Raw genomic sequence first — 21,406 nt, forward strand, 5'->3', positions numbered from 1 at the left:
GAAAAAGACAAGTGTCTCAAATCAATGACCCAAGCTTCCACCTTAAGAACCTGGGGGGAGAAAAAGCGGTAGGGAGGAGTATGGCTTGTATTCTGAGCATTTTTTATATTTAGAGGTTAAAAATCACAGCCTGGCTATTACTGGGGCCATTTTTCCCTTTCTGAGCATGACCTCACACTTGGTGCCCCATGTGTTTTGCTGTGAAATGAGTTCTTTGAGCAGAAGCAATCTTGTGTGAAGCAGTAAACAAGGCTAGGGAGACAAATCCACATCCAGAGTATGTGTCTATTCCATGAGGATGAATCAATATCCCTTCCATGACAGAAGAGGTCCAATGGAATCAATTGCCTTGTACTTACACATTTATATCCAAGAATGGAAGCTCTGGGACAGGAAGAACTTGCTCCCTGCTCTATCTCCAATGCCCAGAATGGTGCATGTCATATACTAGCACCACAGCATCTATTTGCTGAACAAAGGAATACACTTACGTGCTCTATAGCACAAAAAATTTGCAGGGGCTTTTCTTCTATTTCCTGGGTCATGTTTTCTTCAAGATGGGCTCTTCCTCTTTTTTTGAAGCCTATGTTCCTTCCTCTATTTCTTCTGTGTTCTTCCATTCCCCCTGCAATAGTATACACAGTTGCTGTGCCAATTGTTGAGCTTTACTGAGATAATTTACATACCATAAAGTTCACCAGCCTAAAATATACCTGACTTTTTCACTTAGCATCAAGTTTTTGAGGTTTATCCATGTTTTAGCATGTATCAATACTTCCTTTTTATGACCAAATACTGTTATATTGTATTGATAGACCACATTTTGTTAACGCATCAGTTGATGGATATTTGGCTTGTTTCCACTTTTGACTATTATGGATATTGTTGCTATGAACAAGTTTCTGTGTGTACATATATTTTCATTTTTCTTGGGCATATATCTAGAATTGCTGAGTCAAAAACAGTAACTCTATGTTTGAAAACTTTTAAGAACTGCCACTGTTTTCCAAAGTGGCTGCATCATTTTCCATTCCCACCAGCAGTGTATGAGGGTTCCAATATTTCCATATCCTAATTCTTGTTATTGTCTCTCTTTCCTGTTAGTCATTCTGGTGGGTGTGAAGCAATGTCATTTCTTTTTATTGTGTTCTCTTATGTGGGCAACTTCATGATATTGGGTGAGCAAATTACCCTATTTATTTTTTCTCTCTGAGCAGTTTGAAAGCTGTTATTTTGCATCCTACTGAATGTTCGGGAGCGTGATAGCCAGAGGCAAGGCAGGGAAGAGCTCAACTGAGACTATTTTTGCTAGAATATCTGGTCTCCGGCCTCTTCACTAAGGTTTCCAAGTGTCCCCAGCAACGTTTCCTGTCCCCTGGGTAGGAGGTGATGTCATGACCCCTGGGGGCCATCCTGGGCTCTGGATCCGTTCTCTGGCTCAGCATGAAACCCCCACTTCCATCAGAGTCAGTCCTCTCATCAGTTTCTCCTCAACAGCCCTTTTCACACACCCCACCCCCTGAAGTAACAGGAAAAGATAAGGATATCCCTCTTCTCCCAACTAGTCACTCTTGTGAGTCAGAGTTCCTGGATTTTGCTGACTCACCAAGACCATTTGCAGGAGTAGCCTGGCACACCTGAGCAATAATCTTTTTTCTTCTCTTGTCATTTTTAGATGATTTTTATTTGGTTGCCTTTTTCCTTGTTTGCTGCTGGGCTTATTCGTTTGCTTGTTCTTTGTGGTAAGGAGGCTCCAGTTTAACTACTGTGTTCATGTCACTGAGTGTTTGAAAAGGGAGATGTTGTGACCCAGCTGCTCTCTCCACTCTACCCAGAAACTCTTAGCAATACATTTAGGTCTTTAGCTTACTCCAGGAGATTCCCCATTATTCATTCATCGAACAAATAGTCACTGTGCACCTACTGTGTGCCTACCTACTGTGGGCTCTCACAGCTGGGGTACAGCAGAGAACCAGAGTCCTGCTCTCCTGGAGCCTCTTAGTAAATGACGCCCAAGTGTCTCAATCAAGGCTTCATTTCACATAAAAGCATGTTTATAGAAGATAATTTCAATACTTTAAATCCAAGAATTTATACCAAGTTGCAAACCCTCTAATATCCTTGTGACACTTCACACGCTATGGCCTGGACAGAGGGGAAGCTTGAGAGCGTGAGTGAAGGAATCCGCCTGCATTTTTAAGCTCTCCTGATGTATTTGAAAAGGAGAGCTGTTTTCCACTCATTGCTTACGGGATGAATTAGAATCACTTGCAAATTCCTTACTTGATGATGTGCCAAAAATAAATTCAATTCTGGCACAAAGTATTTAAAAAGTATAGGGAAACAAAGTTGTGTGGCACAGAGAAGACAATTTTACATTTTTAAATCCTGAAGCATAAAACCTTTTAAAAATCTCTTTTTATAAGCACCATAAACCAGTTGCTCCCCAGCAATCTGCAGGAATCGGATCCACGTGGTGCTACGGCCAATATTTAGTTAGAGCCAATTTCTGTATATTACCACCCTGCAGCCACCTCAACTGCCAGGGCCCAGAATCCCACTCAGGTGCTTCAGTACCTGCAAGACACCCATGGCATTAACTCACTCAGCAAATATGAGGGCCACTGTGTGCACAACACTGTGCTGGGGACGACGGGGGAGAAATAAATAACACAGCACCTGCCCACCAGGAGTTACTGGGGCAAGTGGAAGAAGAATGCTGACAAAGCAAGGCAGCCATTCATAAGACAAAGTAATGACACACAGCATGCGGCAGTGATAAATTCTCAATTTCCAGAGAACCGTCAACAGAGGTTGGTGACTAATACGGTTCCCAGCCTGTGACAAGCTTCCCCATCTCACAGCCTCTGATCTGAGCTCCCAGCACACGGGAATAGAGCCTAAAGGTCAGACCCAAACAAGACAGTTTGCTGCCAGCAGAGGCTCATGGAATTGGCTAGAGATTACATCCACCCTCTCTGGTGCCCTTTGAACATGTAGTTCTGTTACACCTCCTTTTAGGGACACATGTGAGTTCCTCACTCATAAATTTGGGAATCTCTTCATCTTCCTGCTAGCTCTCTGAGGCCATCAGCTCCATCAAATCCTTGATAGGAAGAATCCCCATTTGCTTACATCCTTTAGGTTCCAAAGACTATCACCATATAAAAACTTCCTTAGGATTTAGGAACAAGTTCATCCATCTCCTCTTGTGGATTCACAATCATTTCAGCTTTCGCCTTTCAAATGCTGGAGTTTCGTTGTTTAACTCAGGCCATAAAGCATACAGATGGTCAACGGTCAAGATACATACCTCTCCCATGAACACCAGGAACAGCCAGCAAGCAATTCCCATCACTCCCCCGCTCCTCCTTGTGTGGGAGCACAGCAGTGGAGATCCTCTTCTACGTGGAGCCGACTACTGAGGGGATTCTGGGGAAATCTTTATTATAATTAGCAAAGGGGCTGCTTCCTGGCAGGAACAGGTCCTCCTCTAAAGAAATACCAGCTCAGCCAAGAGTCTCATGTACCCATGTCGGGTAAGAAAGTGTGCTGTCTTTAGAAAAGAAAGTCCCGTGCAAACTGGGCTGCCCACCTGGAAGTGCAGCCCTGCTCTGTGCCCAGGCTCAGGCTCCCGGGGGAAAAAACAAGTCAAGACTGGCTGTTTCTGGGAATATGATGGGAAAGCAACGGTAATGGGGATGCCCCACCTAGTGGCCAGAGCTGGAACTGCTACTCAACCAGACCAACACACACCTGCACAGACAAGATTCTTGATTCCTAAAGGGCAAGTTATTGCACCAAATAATTCAGTTCCTTTTTCAGGTAAACTGTAATTTATTCTGGTGAAGAAACATGTTTTTGTCACCTGAGATTTATGGACATATTCTCAAAAAATATTTTATAGCTAAAGATCTGATGGCCTGGTTAAGTCTGCTGGCTACTGACACAGATGTTTAAAAAGTAACACTCAGATACCCAATTTTAAGGGGAAAATGTTAAAAATTTGTAAATGTGTCTAGGGAAATTGTTATTAAAACTCAAAAAGACCTACAAATCCAAAACAATTAATGAAAATAAAATACATATCAATAATAACCTTAAATGTAAAGGGACTAAATGTTCCAACCAAAAGAAATAGACTGAATGGATACAGAAACAAGACCCGTATATATGCTGTCTACAAGAGAACCACTTCAGACCTAGAGACACATACAGACTGAAAGTGAGGGGATGGAAAAAGCTATTCCATGCAAATGGAAATCACAAGAATGCTGGAGTAGCAATACTCCTATCAGACAAAATAGACTTTAAAATAAAGACTGTTACAAGAGACAAAGAAGGACACTACATAATGATCAAGGGATCAATCCAAAAAGAAGATATAACAATTGTAAGTATATATACAACCAACACAGGAGCACCTCAATAAAGCAAATGCTAACAGCCATGAAGGGAGAAACTGACAGTAACATTATAATAGTGGGGGACTTTAACACCCCACTTTCATCAATGGACAGATCATCCAGACAGAAAATCAATAAGGAAACACAGGCCTCAAATGACACATTAGACCAGATGGACTTAACTGATATTTATAGAGCACTCCACCAAAAACCAAGAGAATACACATTCTTTTCAACTGCACATGGAACATTCTCCAGGATAGATCATATACTGAGTCACAAAGCAAGCCTCGGTAAATTCAAGAAAATTGAGTATCAGCCATCTTTTCCGACCACAACGCTATGAGGCTAGAACTCAACCACAAGAAAAAACTTGCAAAAAACACAAACACGTGGAAGCTAAACAATATGCTACTAAACAACCAGTGGATCACTGAAGAAATCAAAGAGGAAATCAAAAAATACCTAGGGACACACAAAAAGGAAACCACAATAATCCAAAACCTATGAGATGCGGCAAAAGCAGTTCTAACAGGGAAGTTTATAGTGTTACCAGCTTACCTCAGGAAACAAGAAAAATCTCAAGTAAACAACCTAACCTTACACCTAAAGCAACTAGAGAAAGAAAAACAAAACCCAAACTTAGTAAAAGAAATCATAAAGATCAGAGCAGAAATAAATGAAATACAGATTAAAAAAAAATAGAAAAGATCAACAAAACTAAAAGCTGCTTCTTTGAAAAGAGAAACAAAATTGATGAACCTTTAGCTAGACTCATCAAGAAAAAAGGGAGAGGGCCCACATTAATAAAATCAAAAACAAAAAAGGAGAAAAGTTACAACTGACACCACAGAAATACAAAGGATCATGAGAGACTACTACAAACAACTGTATGTCAATAAAATGGACAACCTAGAAGTAATGAACAAATTCTTAGAAAGGTACAACCTCCCAAGACTGAACCAGGAAGAAATAGAAAATATGAACAGACCAATCACGAGTACTGAAATTGAATCTGTGATTTAAAAACTCCCAACAAACAAAAGACCAGGACTAGATGGCTTCACAGGTGAATTCTACCAAACATTTAGAGAAGAGTTAACACCTATCCTTCTGAAACTATTCCAAAAAATTGCAGAGGAAGGAACGCGGCCAAACACATTATATGAGGCCAACATCACCCTGATACCAAAACCAAAGATAACATGCACACACAAAAAATTACAGGCCGGTATCACTGATGAACATAGACGCAAAAATCCTCAATGAAATACTAGCAAAAAGAATTCAACAACATATTAAAAAGCATGATACAACATATCAAGTGGGATTCATCCCTCAGATGCAAGGATTTTTCAATACCCACAAATCAGTCAACGTGATACACCCTATTAACAAACTGAAGAATAAAAAACATATGATCATCTCAATAGATGCAAAAAAGCTTCTGACAAAATTCAACATCCATTTATGGTAATAACTCACCAGAAAGTGGGCATAGAGGGAACATACCTCAACATGATAAAGACCATATATGACAAACACACAGCTAACATCATTCTCAATGGTGAAAAACTGAAAGCATTCCCTCTAAGATCAGGAACAAGACAAGGATGTCCACTCTCACTACTTTTATTCAACATAGTTTTGGAAGTTCTCGCCACAGTAATCAGAGAAGAAGAAGAAATAAAAGGATTCCAAATCGGAAAAGAAGGAAAACTGTCACTGTTTGCAGATGACATGATCTATATACAGAAAATTCTAAAGATGCTACCAGAAAACTACTAGAGCTCATCAATAAGTTTGGTAAAGATGCAGGATACAAAATTAATACACAGAAATCTGCTGCATTTCCATACACTAACAATGAAATATCAGAAAGAGAAATTCAGGAAACAATCCCACTTATCATCACATCAAAAAGAATAAAATACCTAGGAATAAACCTACCTAAGGAGGCAAAAGACCCATACTCTGAAAACTGTAAGATGCTGATGAAAGAAATGGAAGACCACACAAACAGATGAAAAGATATACCATGTTCTTGGATTGTCAGAATCAATACTGTTGAAATGACTATACTACCCAAGGCAATCTATACATTCAATGAAATCCCTGTCAAATTACCAATGGCATTTTTCACAGAACTAGAACAAGTAGCCAAAACAATCTTAAGAAAGAAGAATGGAGCTGGAGGAATCACGCTCCCTGACTTGCTACAAAGCTACAGTCATTAAAACAGTATGATACTGAACACAAAAACAGACACATAGATCAATGGAACAGGATAGAAAGCCCAGAAATAAACCCCTGCATTTATGGTCAGTTAATCTACAACAAAGGAGGCAAAAATATACAATGAAAAAAAAAGACAGTCTCTTCAATAAGTGGTCCTGGGAAAACTGGACAGCTACATGTAAAAGAATGAAATCAGAACATTCTCCAACACCATACACAAAAAATAAACTCAAAATGGATTAAAGACCTAAATGTAAGATCAGATACTATAAAACTCCTAGAGGAAAACATAGGCAGAACACTCTTTGACATAAATTGTAGCAATATTTTTTTGGAATTACTCCTAAAGTAATGAAAGCAAAAGCAAAAATAAACAAAAGGGACCTAATTAAACTTAAAAGCTTTTGCACAGCAAAGGAAACCATAAACAAAACCAAAAGGCAACCTACGGACTGGGAGAAAATATTTGTAAAGGATGCAACCAACAAGGTATATATTTTCCAGAACATACGAACAGCTTATACAGTTCAATATCAAAAAATCAAACAACCCAATCAAAAAAATGGGCCGAAGTCCTAAATAGCCATTTCTCCAAAGAAGACATACAGATGGCCAACAGGCACATAAAAAGATTCTCAACATCACTAATTATTAGAGAAATGCAAATGAAAACTACAATGACGTATCACCTCACACCAGTCAGAATGGCTATCATCAAAAAGTCTACAAATAATAAATGCTGGAGAGGGTGTGGAGAAAAGAGAACCCTCTTGCACTGTTGGTGGGAATATAAATTGGTGCAGCCACTATGGAGAACAGTATGGTATGAAGCATCCTTAAAAAACTAAAGATAGAGTTACCATATGATCCAGCAATCCCACTCCTGGGCATATAACCAGAAAGATGAAAACCCTGATTTGGAAAGATACATGTACCTCAATGTTCACAGCAGCACTATATACAATAGCCAAGTTCATAGCAGCACTATTTACAATAGCTAAGTGTCAGTTGATGGAGGAATGGATAAAGAAGATGTGGTACATATATCCAATGGAATATTACTCAGCCATAAAAAAATGAAATAATGCCATTTGCAGCAACATGGATGGACCTAGAGATTATCATTCTAAGTGAAGTAAGTCAGACAGAGAAAGACAAACATCATACGATATCACTTATATGTGGAATCTAAAAAAATCATACAAACGAACTTATTTACAAAACAAATAGACTCACAGACATAGAAAACAAACTTATGGTTACCAAAGCAGAAAGGTGGGGAGAGATAAATTGGGAATTTGGGACGAACATACACACACTACTATATATAAAAGAGATAACCAACAAGGACCTACTGTATAGCACAGCAAACTATATTCAATATCTTATAACCTACAATGGAAAAGAATATGAAAAAATACACATACATATATGTGTATATATATATACACATATAAACATAACTGAATCAGTCTGAAACACTGTAAATCAACTATACTTGAATTTTAAAAAGTTAATTAAAAATATTTTTGGATTAATAAATGTTTTTCTTTCCAAGAAAAGGTCTACAACAGATCTTACAAAGACTCAAAACCATTTATCACACCAACACATTTTTTAACACTTCCACTGTGTGTTAATGAGCCAGCCAATTATGAATATATCTATTAGAACGGAGTAATGCCCTGAAAAATAAACATTTTACTTCTCAATAATAAAAGTTGCTAGGATTATTCAAGATTATATTTTAATATAAAAAACATAACAGGAAGAAGTCTGCAAAATTTTTAAAGTAACTTGTAGTTTTATTAATTTTCCAGTACTCTTGCAACATTTTATATTACTAACAAAATTCCAATCACAGGAACCAGACACAAAATTTCTGCAGTTTACTTCAAACAGTCATATATGAAGACCAGACTACATAGACATTACACTGCAAAACTCAGAGATGACTGAAATTCAGGTAGATAATTTTATTTAGCTAAAGAATAATAAAGAGTAACACTTCCCACTTCCTGCAATTATAGCTGAAAAGCTTTTTACGGCAGATGACACTCAGGCTGGAGATACATGTGACACAGTTTGAGGTAAGCAATATAAAACTCAAGTCTACGAATTGAACAGATTTTCAGTCGCTGCACAGGTTGCTCTTCTAGTTTAAGTAAGTTTAAATTTTTTCACAGAAAAAAAAAATAGGCTTCAGGCAAATAAAAACGAATTCCAGATAAACATAGTTCAGTGTTTTTTATTTTACCTTCATCAAGGCAGGCAGAGTACAGATGCTGTACATTAAAAACATACACATACACCATTCACGGCACATGGACTCCTACAGGGAAGAGGCCGTTTTCTAAGCACTGCTCCTCTCTGAAGCGCGCAACTGCAGCTAAATGTACAAAGAGCCATCCGCTGGTCCCACGTAGCCGACTCCAATGAGCAGGACGTCGAGCAGCGTCCATATTCCCAGGCCCCCGAAGCTGAAGAGCTTGCCGAGGCCTTCTCGCCACTGGCCCAGGTAGAAGCGGTCCGCTCCAAACCCACCAAGGGTGATGCTGCAACAGCAAACAGGCCTGGAGTCCATCAACGGCCCCCCCGACTGCGCCTGCATTACTGTGCCTCAGTAACCGCTAACTCACATGTGGGAAAGGGCCTCAAATCAAATTAAGGTCCCTTAATCAGGACACACTGACTATCTCACAAATGTACAACGCTAAAAAATCATGGGCAACAAGACCGTTTAATTGTCAAAAGTAAACACAATTTTTAGCTGTAATGAAATCTAATGTTTCTCTTTTCAAGAAAATCAAGCTTGTTGCTTTTTTAACCTTGAAATGGCACATCCAGGAGAGCAAAGTGGGGCTAGTCCTACAAACAGTGCAGGAACGTGGTGGTCGAAGGTGGCATCGCCAGGCAGCCAACACCACCTGGCCGCTCAGATCAAGTCGTGAACACTGTCAGTCACCCATCTTTAAAAATTTCATGTTCAGAATAAATGACTTTTAAGGTTCCTTCAAATTCTAAGATCTAACAATATTCGGACAACTTCTCATTGTATTTCTTTTAAAGTTTTTATTATGAAAAATTCCAAACATATAAAAGTAAAAAGGGGGCTTCCCTAGTGGCGCAGTGGTTGAGAGTCTGCCTGCCAATGCCGGGGACACGGGTTCGAGCCCTGGTCTGGGAAGATCCCACATGCCGCGGAGCAAATGGGCCCGTGAGCCACAACTACTGAGCCTGCGCGTCTGGAGCCTGTGCTCCACAACAAGAGAGGCCGCGATAGTGAGAGGCCCGCGCATCGCGATGAAGAGTGGCCCCCGCTTGCCGCAACCAGAGAAAGCCCTCGCACAGAAACGAAGACCCAACACAGCCAAAAATAAATAAATAAATAAAAAATTAAAAAAAAAAGTAATAATCAGGTACTTAAAAAAAAAAAAAAAAGGTAAAAAGAAGAGAACAGCACCCATGACCCAGCTCCAATAGTTATCAACACGTGTCCATCCCTGGTTCATCTACACCCTTCCAATCCCTCACCCCGAGTACCAAGAAGCAAACACTGGGTGTTATCACATTCACCGTGAATATTCTCAAAGAAACCATGTTGAGCCCAGCGAAGAAAATTATTCTTATTTTTAAAAAATCAGCTATTAAATGTGCCATGGTAATTTAAGATGTCAACAATGTTGGGGAAGCTGGGTGAAGGCTGTACAGGAACTCTCTAGCTTTGCAACTTTTCTGTAAATCTAAAATTATTCCAAAATAAAGTTTGTTGAAAAGCAGAAAGTCGGCTGTTAGTTTGAATGTGAACCACTGCTGACAAAGACGCTGGGTGTCACCAAATATCACTGTCGTTGCATCTAATTTTCTATCATGGACCCGTCTTTCACTTTCCAGCTGTGCCTTCCTGCCAGCAGGATCCTCCTCTTCCCCAGCCCAAACCCTGACGCAGTGGTTCCCGACAAGGGGCCACTCAGCCACCCCTGGAGGCATTTTTGATTCTCACAGCTTCAGCGGGGGTTGGGGAGACTGCTAACACCCAGTAAATGGAGTCCAGAGATGCTACTGAACATCCTGCTCCGCACAGGACGCCCCACAGCAGAGAATTCGTGGCCCAAACGTCAACAATGACAAAGCTGAGAAGCCCTGCCCGCGTCTCACCACAGGCCACAGGCCACCTCAGACTCTTACCCTAAACCTCCAACAGCGGATGCCCACCTTCCTAATCAGGGAATCATTTAACCAGCACCCCACCTGCCCTTCCCTCCGGTGGGAAGAACTGGTACAATTTTCTTTTCAAACTGTTGAAAAGTTTAACTAATACAAGCAAATTTTTATGTAAAAATTGTAAGTCTATAATTATGTTTGAATGGTGGAATTATAGGTGATTTTCAACGTTTCTCTTTGTCATTTTCATTTTTTTCCAGTTTTCAGTACTGAGCATGTATTATTTTTCGTAATAAAGAAGAAAATTACTGAAAATTAAAGATATACATCATAAAGGTATCAAGTTTAAAGTATATGTCATTTTACTAATTCACAGTACACTCAGGATGGGAACCACTGACTGGTTCTAATGATCTCTAGTAATGACTACAGTCACCTCTAGAATGTGCAGGCATCTTGGGAGGAAAACCAGCAACGGGCCATTAAATTCCACGAGGGTACTGGTCTGACCACCTAAATAACCCCCCACAGTGCTGTCCCTATGGTCTACCTAACACATGGCAGGATCTGAGTGGATGGAGGAGGAGCTTGGAAGAGCCCACCAACCCCAACGAAATCCAAATCGCATCCGACTTACTAGAAACAGAGCTTACCTCAGAGCCAGAGCAGTAGACCACTTATAACCGCCAGTCCAGTTGCAGTACAGCATTTTCGGAAAAGTACGGTTACCTTAAAAAAGGGAAAACACTCCACATAAAAACACGGGTATAAAAATACTCTCAGGGCTTCCCTGGTGGCGCAGTGGTTAAGAATCCGCCTGCCAATGCAGGGGACACGGGTTCGAGCCCTGGTCTGGGAAGATCCCACATGCTGCGGAGCAACTGGGCCCGTGAGCCACAATTACTGAGCCTGCGCGTCTGGAGCCTGTGCTCCGCAACAAGAGAGGCCGCGATAGTGAGAGGCCCGCGCGCCGCGATGAAGAGTGGCCCCCGCTTGCCGCAACTAGAGAAAGCCCTCGCACAGAAATGAAGATCCAACACAGCAAAAATAAATAAATAAATAAAAGCCCCCCACCCCCCCAAAAATACTCTCACACAGACTAAATTATAACTAGCGGCCTTGTGATTTACAATCTAAAAAGTCAACTTTCTTTACAAAAGTAAATGTTCACTACAACGAATGGTAAAAAGAAAGCCCTGACTGTCTATGAGCACAGACTCGACATTTAAATCAGTTTTGTGAGGATCACAGCTTGAAGAAGGTAAAACACCCCACCTGCTGTGAAAACATGGGTAACGTGGGGCTGAGACAGACAAACCAGGCACCAGGAAGGGAGCGGGCCCACAGACCACCTGTGAGTCCTGGGACACTGGGCTGTTCCAGCTGGAAAAAGTGAGACTGAATCCACCTTACACCATTCACCAAACCAACCCCAGGGGACTAGAGACCTAAACGTGAAAGGCCACATTTACAACTTTTAAAAGAACGCACAGGAAATTATGAATCTGGAATAGGGAAAGATTTCTTACAACAAAAAAGGGCTAACTCTGAAAGACTAAAAACTTCAACTAACTAAAAATTTAAAGTTCTGTTCAAAAGATACCAAAAGAAAGGGGCTGGGGGGGTAGTTAAAATCTGGGAGAGGATGTTAGGGACACCAAAAGGTTACTACCCAAAATATAAAAGAATTCCTAGAAGCCGGTAAGAAAAAAAAACAAAACGTAGGGATAACAAGTATTGGAGAGGATGTGGATCATCACGAACAGTTGTGTACCACTGGTGGGAATGTAAACGAATACAACCGTCCTGGAAAATAACACACGCAAGAGAGTGTATGCCAGACAAACTCCTGCACATGTGCAACCAGGAGACAGGGACAAAAGCTTTAACAGCAGCGCAATTTGTAAGGAAAAAAACTGTAAATAATCCAAATACAGTGGAGAAAGGATAAACTATGATACAATCTTACAAGTTATTATACAGAAGTAAAAAAATAGTAATAAGAGAAGACAAATGGAAGAATCTTAGAGCCATGATGTTGAAAGACGGTCTCAGAAGACCATAAACAGTCTATATTATACAATTCTAAAACATGCACTACTGAATAATTTACCACACTATATTCTAGTACATTCATGTGATAGAACTACAAAAAATTTAAAGAAAAGGAAGTGAGATGATAAGAAAATCCAAAAGGGTGGTTACCTCTGAAGAAGAGGCAGGGTAACTGGGTGCAGGAAACACACTCTGGTAGTTTCAATGGCATCACGCTGCTTTAGTTGTTAATTTGGGTGAAACTCAATTATACACTATGCTTTATACCTTATACATTTTTTGTTTTATCAAATATTACATTTTAAAATAGAACTGGCATAACTAAAAATAGTGCTAATAAATATTTCTGACGAAACAATTAAAATTTAATTCTCAAGTTTCTGGTTACAGGTCCATAAATAAGCCTAGAGAAAAATATCTTGCTCACAGATTTCCTTAACTGCCGACCTACCGAGGCAGTGGACATGGTCCCGCACGGTGCAGTTGGCCGTGTAGCGCTGCCGCGGGCAGGACACCGCCATGCAGCTGGTGGAGCTGGAGCACTCGTAGTCGGTTTCTGGAAGCTGCCAGCAGAACCTGCAAGTCATGTTGAGGACAAAGCTCTTTCGGGATTTGAAGTCTTGATCCTATGTACCAAAGGACACAGAACTATTCAATCATGATACAGTAGTTTGTTAATAGGTCAATAAAACTACACAGTCATATGGCACCAAGTGTCTAAAATACTTTATGACCTAGGAGGAAGTGGCAGAAAAACAGGTATCAAACCAATACGTACACAATACAAATGTGTATGCTATGATCCTATGATCATAAATATACAACCAAAAATATATACCTAACAAAAAATATCTAGATAAATGCACATCAAAGTAACAAAGGTTATTTCAGAATGATAAGTATTTCATCACTGTTACTTTGGCTAAATTTTTAATAATGCACATGTGTACTTTTATAACACAGAAAAAAGGAAAATGTACTTTATAAAGCCTCGGAGTCACAGAGAGTTCAAAGGGCAGATGAGTCCCTCTGCTCAAGGTCACGGAGCTGCAAGCCCGTGCAGAACGCAGGAGCCCTGTTACTGGAGGAACAGCCTGGCCACCGGGTCTCAACTCTTCCCTAGGAGCCGCCCTGCAGTGGCCCAGAGCCCCAGGGCTGTCACTGCTGTCACACCCCCACGAGCACCCAGCAGGACCGACCCATAGGCAGCCCCAGAAAACCACTCCCAACTTAGAAAGAACTGCATAGAGAGGCTGATGAGCAAGTGTTCACTGTGGGCCCTGAACTTCGAGACCAGAGGTATTTTTCATTTCAATTTTAAATGTCCTTATTCTGTTTTCTGCCTATAAGAGCAGTCCATGTTCTTACATGTTGCACATTTGGAAATTACAGAAAAAACCTGTAACCTCTCCAGAGACAAGCACTTTTAACCTTCTTTCATTTTTCCTTCCTATAGTACAGATTTACATACATGGAATTATACTGAAAACATTTTGTATCCACTTGACATTATATTGTAATAAATATTTTTCAAAATCATATTTAAATGGTAACACAATCACCTCTGGAAATATTATATTTATTAACTTTTTTGATTAATGCAAAACTCCTATTATGGACAGTATTTGAAACCGAGTAAGGCACCACGTGATTTAAGCAATATTGTTTTAAATGTCTGCATATTTCTAGTGATGCATCCATAACACGTTTCTTATCAATTGTTTTTTAAAACTAGGTAGTAAGTGTACGTGGTACAAACTCCCGGAGACAACAGGAGAGTGAGGAGGAGGCTGGTGCAGCCCAGCCCTCAGCAGCACTGCCCTCCCCAGCGCCAAGCACCGCTCACCCACTCTGGCCTTCCAGGGAGTCTGTTCTATGCGTGGGCACGTTTACGTCAGATACGTTTCTTTTTTTTTTTTAATTTAATGTTCCCACTGATATTTACTTTTTGCTTAATTCTATAGATATCGATAAATATCCCTAGAGCTGCCTAGTTCTTCTCAATGGCTGCAATGTATTTATTTCACTACACAGTGGACCATAAATTAAACTGTTCTCTTTTGTACATTCGGCTTGTTTCCAATCTTGCCTGTGTGAACAAAGCAGCTAAGAATATCCTTAGGCATATTTATTTGCATACACGTGCAATATGTAATATCTGTAAGATAAATTCCCAAATATGGAATTGCTGGGTCAAAGCTTATGTGCATCTATAAGTTTCAGAGATAAGACAAAGTGCTCACAAGAGGCTGACTAACCTACCTGTCTGCTAACAAGATACAGGAGTGTTTGTCCCTTATACCCTTAAGAACTCAGAGTGTTATCAAACTTTTTGATTGTTTTGCCAATCTTATAGTTTAAAAAACACATTGATTTGTACTTAATCATGAGAAAAATTAAACTTTTTTTCATGCATTGAAAGTCCAATTGTATTTCCTTTCCTATGAACCATCTGTTCATGTCCTAAAACCATTTCTCTACACGACTGTCATCTTTTTCTCATTGGCTTTTTGGAAGTCTTTATATATTATGGATATTAGTGCATTATTTGTCACATGTGTTAGAAATACTTTTTCCTAGTTTGTCATTTATCTTTGGCCTTTATGCTTTTTTGTAGGTCATGCAGAAATCTCTGATTTTTAGCAGTCAAATCTATCAATTCCTTCTTTTATGGCTTCTAAATTTTATTTCATACTTAGAAAAATATTCCCTACTTTGAGATTATAGCAAAACTATCTCATGCTTTCTCTGGTACTTTGTGGTTTCACTTTTTCACATTAAATCTTTGATCTGGAATTTACTTTGGATAAAACAGGATTCCACTTTTTTCCATATAGCTACGCAGGCACCCCAGCATTTACTGAATCCATTTTCACACCACAAAAAAGTATAGATCCCAACAAAAGCTCATCTGTAGTAAAAAGATGTGTTACCTTTCCCTTTGTGAAACAGCTGTCATTAGTAAGGATACAGAACATATCTGAAGGAAATAAACTTGCTTCAAATACACTAGCAGACTGAGCTCTTCTCCAATGAACAGAAAGCAGCGTTTCTATCAAGCACATTTCCAGCTGAGGTAACTGGCTTGATAGTTCCCATCACAGCTGGAGCAGGAGCTATCTGATATGAAAGGGGTTGCAGGATTTTTGCATTAATTTCTATTTATATACTTAACAGGGCCGTCATAAAACAATTTCTTTGACTAGTGTAATCCAGGTAAGGTTCCCTTGCTCTGAGTCCCTGTGCAGTATGCATTAGAAGGACAAGAAGAGTTTCTTTCTTTCCATTAATATGAAGTTCAAAATAAGGTGCGGGAGGGAGGGAGAGAGCTGAGTGCAGCACAGCGAAAGGATGAGCATTTGCACGTGCACCTGCGTATGCAGTTGGTCACAGCTTATTTCTTCCTGAAATGCTAACTTATTTAGCGAGACAGGATCCTACAGGTGGTCATTAAACAAACAAGGGAAGAACGCACGGCCTGCCCCAGATCACCTGGCCGCAGCAGTCCTGGGACCCGTGGCTCCTGACAGCCAATTATTTGACTGCTCTTCATTTTTAAGAAGAAACAGACCACCAGACGCTCCTGAGGCTGCCTTCAAATGCCACACTTGCGGGCTGGGCACCTGCTACTTTACAGGATTCGCGATGACTGGCTAGTCAGGAAGCAGGTGAGGTGAAAGCACCTGGGGAGGAGAAGGGAAGGAACCCATCCAGGGCACATCTCAGCCAAGGGGTGAGGATGCACCAGGGACCAGGACCCAGGAATTCAGAAACTTCCCTAAGCTTTGTAATTTCTCTACCTTTGTAATTTCTCCTATTCTCTGCTATTTTCCACTAAATGAAACTACTTGTTTTTGGAACACCTAAAGAAGGAAGAAATTGAGAACTGTGCTTCCTTCAGGAACCAGCTGTGAGAGATGAATGTCAAAGACACTGAGGCAAACAAAGGAGGCTAATTCTGGAAAAGCTCTCCTCAGCCATCAGTTTTCTCATTTTTCACAAGGTACCTACTATCTGCCAGACCCATGAAGTACACAATTTCAAAAGCCTTCAAACAGGTTTCGCCATTAGGTAAGTAGGGAGAAAATTCTATGTAAGATACAGCAACAGAGACTAACTGATAATCCAAGGGCAGTCATGAAGATTACCCAGCAACTAGTTCAATTTTCCAGCACACTTTAAAGCGTAACTCTGATATAAGAAAATGACAAATAGTGACAGTTACAAACACTATGTCCAGACACTGAGAACACATAAAATCTCATTTCCCCTTTGGAGTGAAGCCTCCCTCATGCCCTCTCCTGATACTAGACCTCAGGAGAAATAGAGAAAGAGCCTGGGGGTGGAAGGAACTTTCTAATCTAGCCCTCTGCAGACCAAGTTCCAATGAACCGACGGGGAAAGGTATCTTGTTCAAGTAAGTTAGAATCGCTGGGTCAAAGGGAATCTGCAAAAGAGAATATGGTGGGCTTCCCTGGTGGCGCAGTGGTTAAGAATCCGCCTGCCAATGCAGGGGACATGGGTTCGAGCCCTGGTCCGGGAAGATCCCACATGCCGCGGAGCAACTAAGCCCGTGCGCCACAACTACTGAGCCTGCGCCCTAGAGCCCACGAGCCACAACTACTGAAGCCCATGCGCCACAACTACCAAAGCCTGAGCACCTAGAGCCCATGCTCCGCAACAAGAGAAGCCACCGCAAGGAGAAGCCTGCGCACCGCAACAAAGAGTAGCCCCCGCTCACCACAACTAGAGAAAGCCTGCGTGCAGCAATGAAGACCCAACGCAGCCAAAGATAAATTAATAAATTAATTAAAAGAAAAATCTTACTTCCTACTGCTTCCCTTAAAAAAAAGAAAAAAGACAGAGAGAGAGAATATGGTATGGAATCTGTGTTTTCCTCCTTGACCATCTCCCAGAAAGAGGGCGCCATGGAAACACTTTAGGAAAAGCTGTTCTGGGCCCATCTCCTGATTTAACAAGAGACAGATGACTAAATCACAGAGCTAGTCATGGCAGGTCCAAGAGTAAAACACTGCCTCACTATTCATTTCGACTCTCTATCTCACCCACATGCTGGGACTACAATGAAGTTTGCAGTAATTTCCCTGGTCCAACGGTTCAAAAATGCAGATACGTGAGTCTCCCTGCCCTCGTCACACTCAACAGGTGTGGGGCTGCCTCCAGGAGTCCGTGGCTCTGAAGCAGGTACCCTGAGAGCACGCTAAGGAACACCGGCTGTGGAAGCCTTTGTAGGCTCCTTCCTGGCTGTCAACATATCAGAGATGGGCTGCAGGTGTGACCACTGTAACAGGGTCATTTCTAATGGGCAACAGTTGGTGCGCTTGAGCCTTTTCTATTTCCTACTTTTTGTAAGAAGTCTGACAATTGCTTCAATTTATCCTTATGTCAAAAAATTGCTATGTGAAGCCTTGTAAACAAACTTTACTTGGAGATGGAAGTTTCCATCTTCTGATAAAGTTGACTTTATTCCTCAAATCTTACTTTTAAAATGCAGAGCACTTTCTGAATTTCCTCCATAGCCAAGTCTAAACTCTACTTATAACTCGAGCTTTACGATGAGTTTATTAAGAATAAGTAAGCTGCAGTACTTACAACACAGGTAACAGAAGGTTTGACTGTGCAGTCAAAAGTGACAGGCTTCCCATAGACACAGGAGAAATTGGTCTTGCACTCTATACAGTCTGCGGGAAGTCTGCTACACAAACCATTGCTCGGACACTTCATCATATAAGGTGGGATATCGGTGCTTTCTGTGAGAGGTGAGAGAGAAGCTTATTCTCTTGGAATACTGATTACAATAACAGAGGAAAGCAGTTTTCTAAGCTTAAGGAACACAATCATGAGCATAACATATATACAGTGCTAGAAATAAATTAGGACGTCAAAAAGTCTATCATGTTACAAGATGAAAAAAACGAAGGCTTACAGATGATAAAGTTCATTCAAGATCACAGAGGGAGGGCAAAACTGGAACCAGAACCCAAATCTCTCAGTTTCCAATCCAATGTTCTTTTCACTTGAATTCACGAATTTGTAAGTGAAGCCCCTAACCCTCTAAGTGAATCAATCGGTACAAGGTACCAACCCTAGAAAAACGTCTTGTCATTATTCCACCTTGGTACTTCAACAAGCCACCATCTGCAAGTAACATTTACAATTTTACAATACCAAAGTTCAAAATAGTTCTTTATATTAGTAACTTATTCAGTGGGTTGCAGTAAGTTTCTCCAGCCAGCCTAGCTGGGAGTATAATATATTACCATCACTTAAGAGAGGATCAAAATTGCAACCAGTATTCTCAGGAAGAGAAGCTTTCAAAAACGTCCAAGAGAGTAAAAAATTCTTGTGCTTTCTCTTTAAAATAATCTATGTTTTAAACTCAAGTATGCTGCTGTCTTCTAGTAGTCTTTTATAGAATCAGTAAAATACGTCTGCCAGTTTTAATTCACTGAAGTAATGGAACTCTAAAGGGATGAAACTACAGAGACCAAAGTTTCATTTAGCAAAACACACTAATACTCATTTAAAACTGGTCCTACTTAAAGTCACTATGAAGTGGGCAATTCTACAAAATTCCTACAAAAGGGTATACTTACAAAAGGGTATAATTCCTATTATACCCTTTTGTAACAGGAACAAAAGAAAATTTTCTTTTCTTTTGTTCCTATTACTACCGCGGCTGGAGGATGGGCACTTAGAATCACAAAGCTAAGAGTTTTACAGGGCCAGGGCAACCCCACCACCTTAAAAAGATGAGAAAACCGAAACCCAAAAAGGTGAATAATTTGCTCCAGCTCCCAGCAGCACCACCAGAGATAGATGCCAAGTCTGTACCATTCCCTCTGCAATCCCTCCATTTCACACAGCCTTGGGGGAGCCTTTAATAATATCCAACATCAGGAACAGGGTTCCAAAAGCACAAGAAATTTTCTGAAGGGAAAGAAGCATTGGTTGAAGGTTATCTTGATGGATGAAGCGGAAAAAAAAAAAACCTTTGAAATAAAGAGATGGAAATGGGGAGCCTGGGACTGGAAGAAGATGAGACAGGAATGTCAAAAGGTACTGAAATAACAAGATTGTCTACAGAAAAGGTCTGTATCTGCCTTTAATTCACATAATCTAAAATGCAATCAATAAAATGTTCAAAACATGTAAAGTGATTTCATATTCTACAAGAAATTTTATCCAAAAAGGAAAGGAAGAGACCACTAGATACAAACATACACGTTTACTAGAAGAGAAAACGTCTAGTACCTGCTGCCCTGGGCACTACTGTGAACGTACGTGTGGGGCCCGGATCCTTGTCGGACTGAGCCAGCGGCTGCGAAGGCTCTACACTGAAGGACCCTATGATTAGAGAAACGAAGACCTCAGGCTGTGTGGGTATCGCGCCAGGCCCACAGCTGCTCGGGCAAACATCTCGGCCTCACCGCCGGGAAACTGAACATGAAACCCAACGGGGTCGACACTAATTTAGGTCTGCGGGCAACTGGAGACGACGCGCGGTGCCGAGACCCAGCTCCGCGTCCCCGGCCGAGCCCCCAGGCCCACAGTTCGAGGCTCGCGGCTCCGGCTCCCTGAGCCGAGGGGCGGCGGCAGGACGCGCCGGACTCGGCTGTAGCGACCCGCGCCCTCCGCCCGCACTCAGCCTCCGCCCACGGACCCAGGCCGACGGTCCCCGCGGTCCTGGGTTCCCCACCCCTCAGCCCGGCCCGGCGCACACCCCTGCCCCCAACTCACCGCCGCCCGAGAGGATGTAGAACTGCGAGAGGAACAGCAGCACGCGACACAGGCGGCACAGGCCCCGCAGCAGAACCCCTGCAGCCGCCATCTTGCCGGCGGGAGCACTTCCGGGCCGCGGGGGACGCCGGGCCGAGCGGGGAGAGGCGGGTCCGGGTGGGTCCACGGCGCAGGCGCGGCCCCTCCTCCCGAGTTCCCCGCGCCCCGCCTCCTAGGGCTGCCAGGTGTCAGACGGCTGCCAGGTGCCAGATCACTGCCAGCGCCTGGGACGAGGCGTTCACCTCTCCCCCGGCGGCTGGAGACACGGGAAGGTCACCTGGGCCCCGAAAGTCACACCTGAGGGATCGAGAGCAGAGGCGGGCAAATGTGGAAAGTTGGCCGCTGTTTACCTGTGGCCGGATCTGTACGTTTAGAGATAAAAACTGCTGCTGTGCGCTTGGTACCGTGCGGAGGTTTGACGACGTTACGTTTTTGTCAGACTAAAAAAGGCTCTTTACAGATGAGGAAACTGGCCCAGACTGCTCGGTAAGGACCCCAGGTGTGCCAGGTGGCCTCCAAGCACCCACTCCCCGCGACCCCAGGGCCCGGGCAGCGTCCCGCGAGCATCTCTCCAGGCCCGCCCTGCCCGGATGTCTAACCAGTCCTCAGAGACGCTCCTCGAAGACGGGGAGAGTCCGGACTGAAGTGCGGCCGCGGGTCTCAGGCCCCCAGACCCCACTGGAGGAGGCCCGCCCCGGGAGGGAGCTGCTCCCAGGCCGCGGCTCCCTGCGGCCGGCACAGCG

At 42.1% G+C, this 21,406-nt stretch overlaps 1 protein-coding gene across 4 annotated transcripts in view; it reads right to left on the minus strand.

The window, feature by feature from the left end:
* Window positions 1-20,731, minus strand: part of TM2D3 (TM2 domain containing 3) — a 113,492-nt gene extending 92,761 nt beyond the window's left edge. For 2 of the 4 annotated variants that reach the window (XM_059912278.1, XM_059912277.1), the window contains exons 1-5: window positions 20,625-20,731; window positions 20,139-20,231; window positions 18,477-18,634; window positions 13,315-13,489; window positions 11,462-11,537 (exon numbers count right to left, since the gene is read on the minus strand). In XM_059912278.1, coding sequence (XP_059768261.1) covers window positions 11,462-11,537; window positions 13,315-13,489; window positions 18,477-18,634; window positions 20,139-20,231; window positions 20,625-20,715 — 593 coding nt within the window. In that variant the 5' untranslated portion in view covers window positions 20,716-20,731. Of the gene's footprint in view, window positions 1-8,428; window positions 9,200-11,461; window positions 11,538-13,314; window positions 13,490-18,476; window positions 18,635-20,138; window positions 20,232-20,624 lie in introns of those variants that run through there. The other 2 variants (XM_059912275.1, XM_059912276.1) reach the window with 2 other exon arrangements.
* Between the last annotated feature and the right edge of the window lie 675 nt (window positions 20,732-21,406).

Source organism: Balaenoptera ricei, chromosome 2 (assembly GCF_028023285.1).
Source record: "Balaenoptera ricei isolate mBalRic1 chromosome 2, mBalRic1.hap2, whole genome shotgun sequence".
NCBI lineage: Eukaryota > Metazoa > Chordata > Mammalia > Artiodactyla > Balaenopteridae > Balaenoptera > Balaenoptera ricei.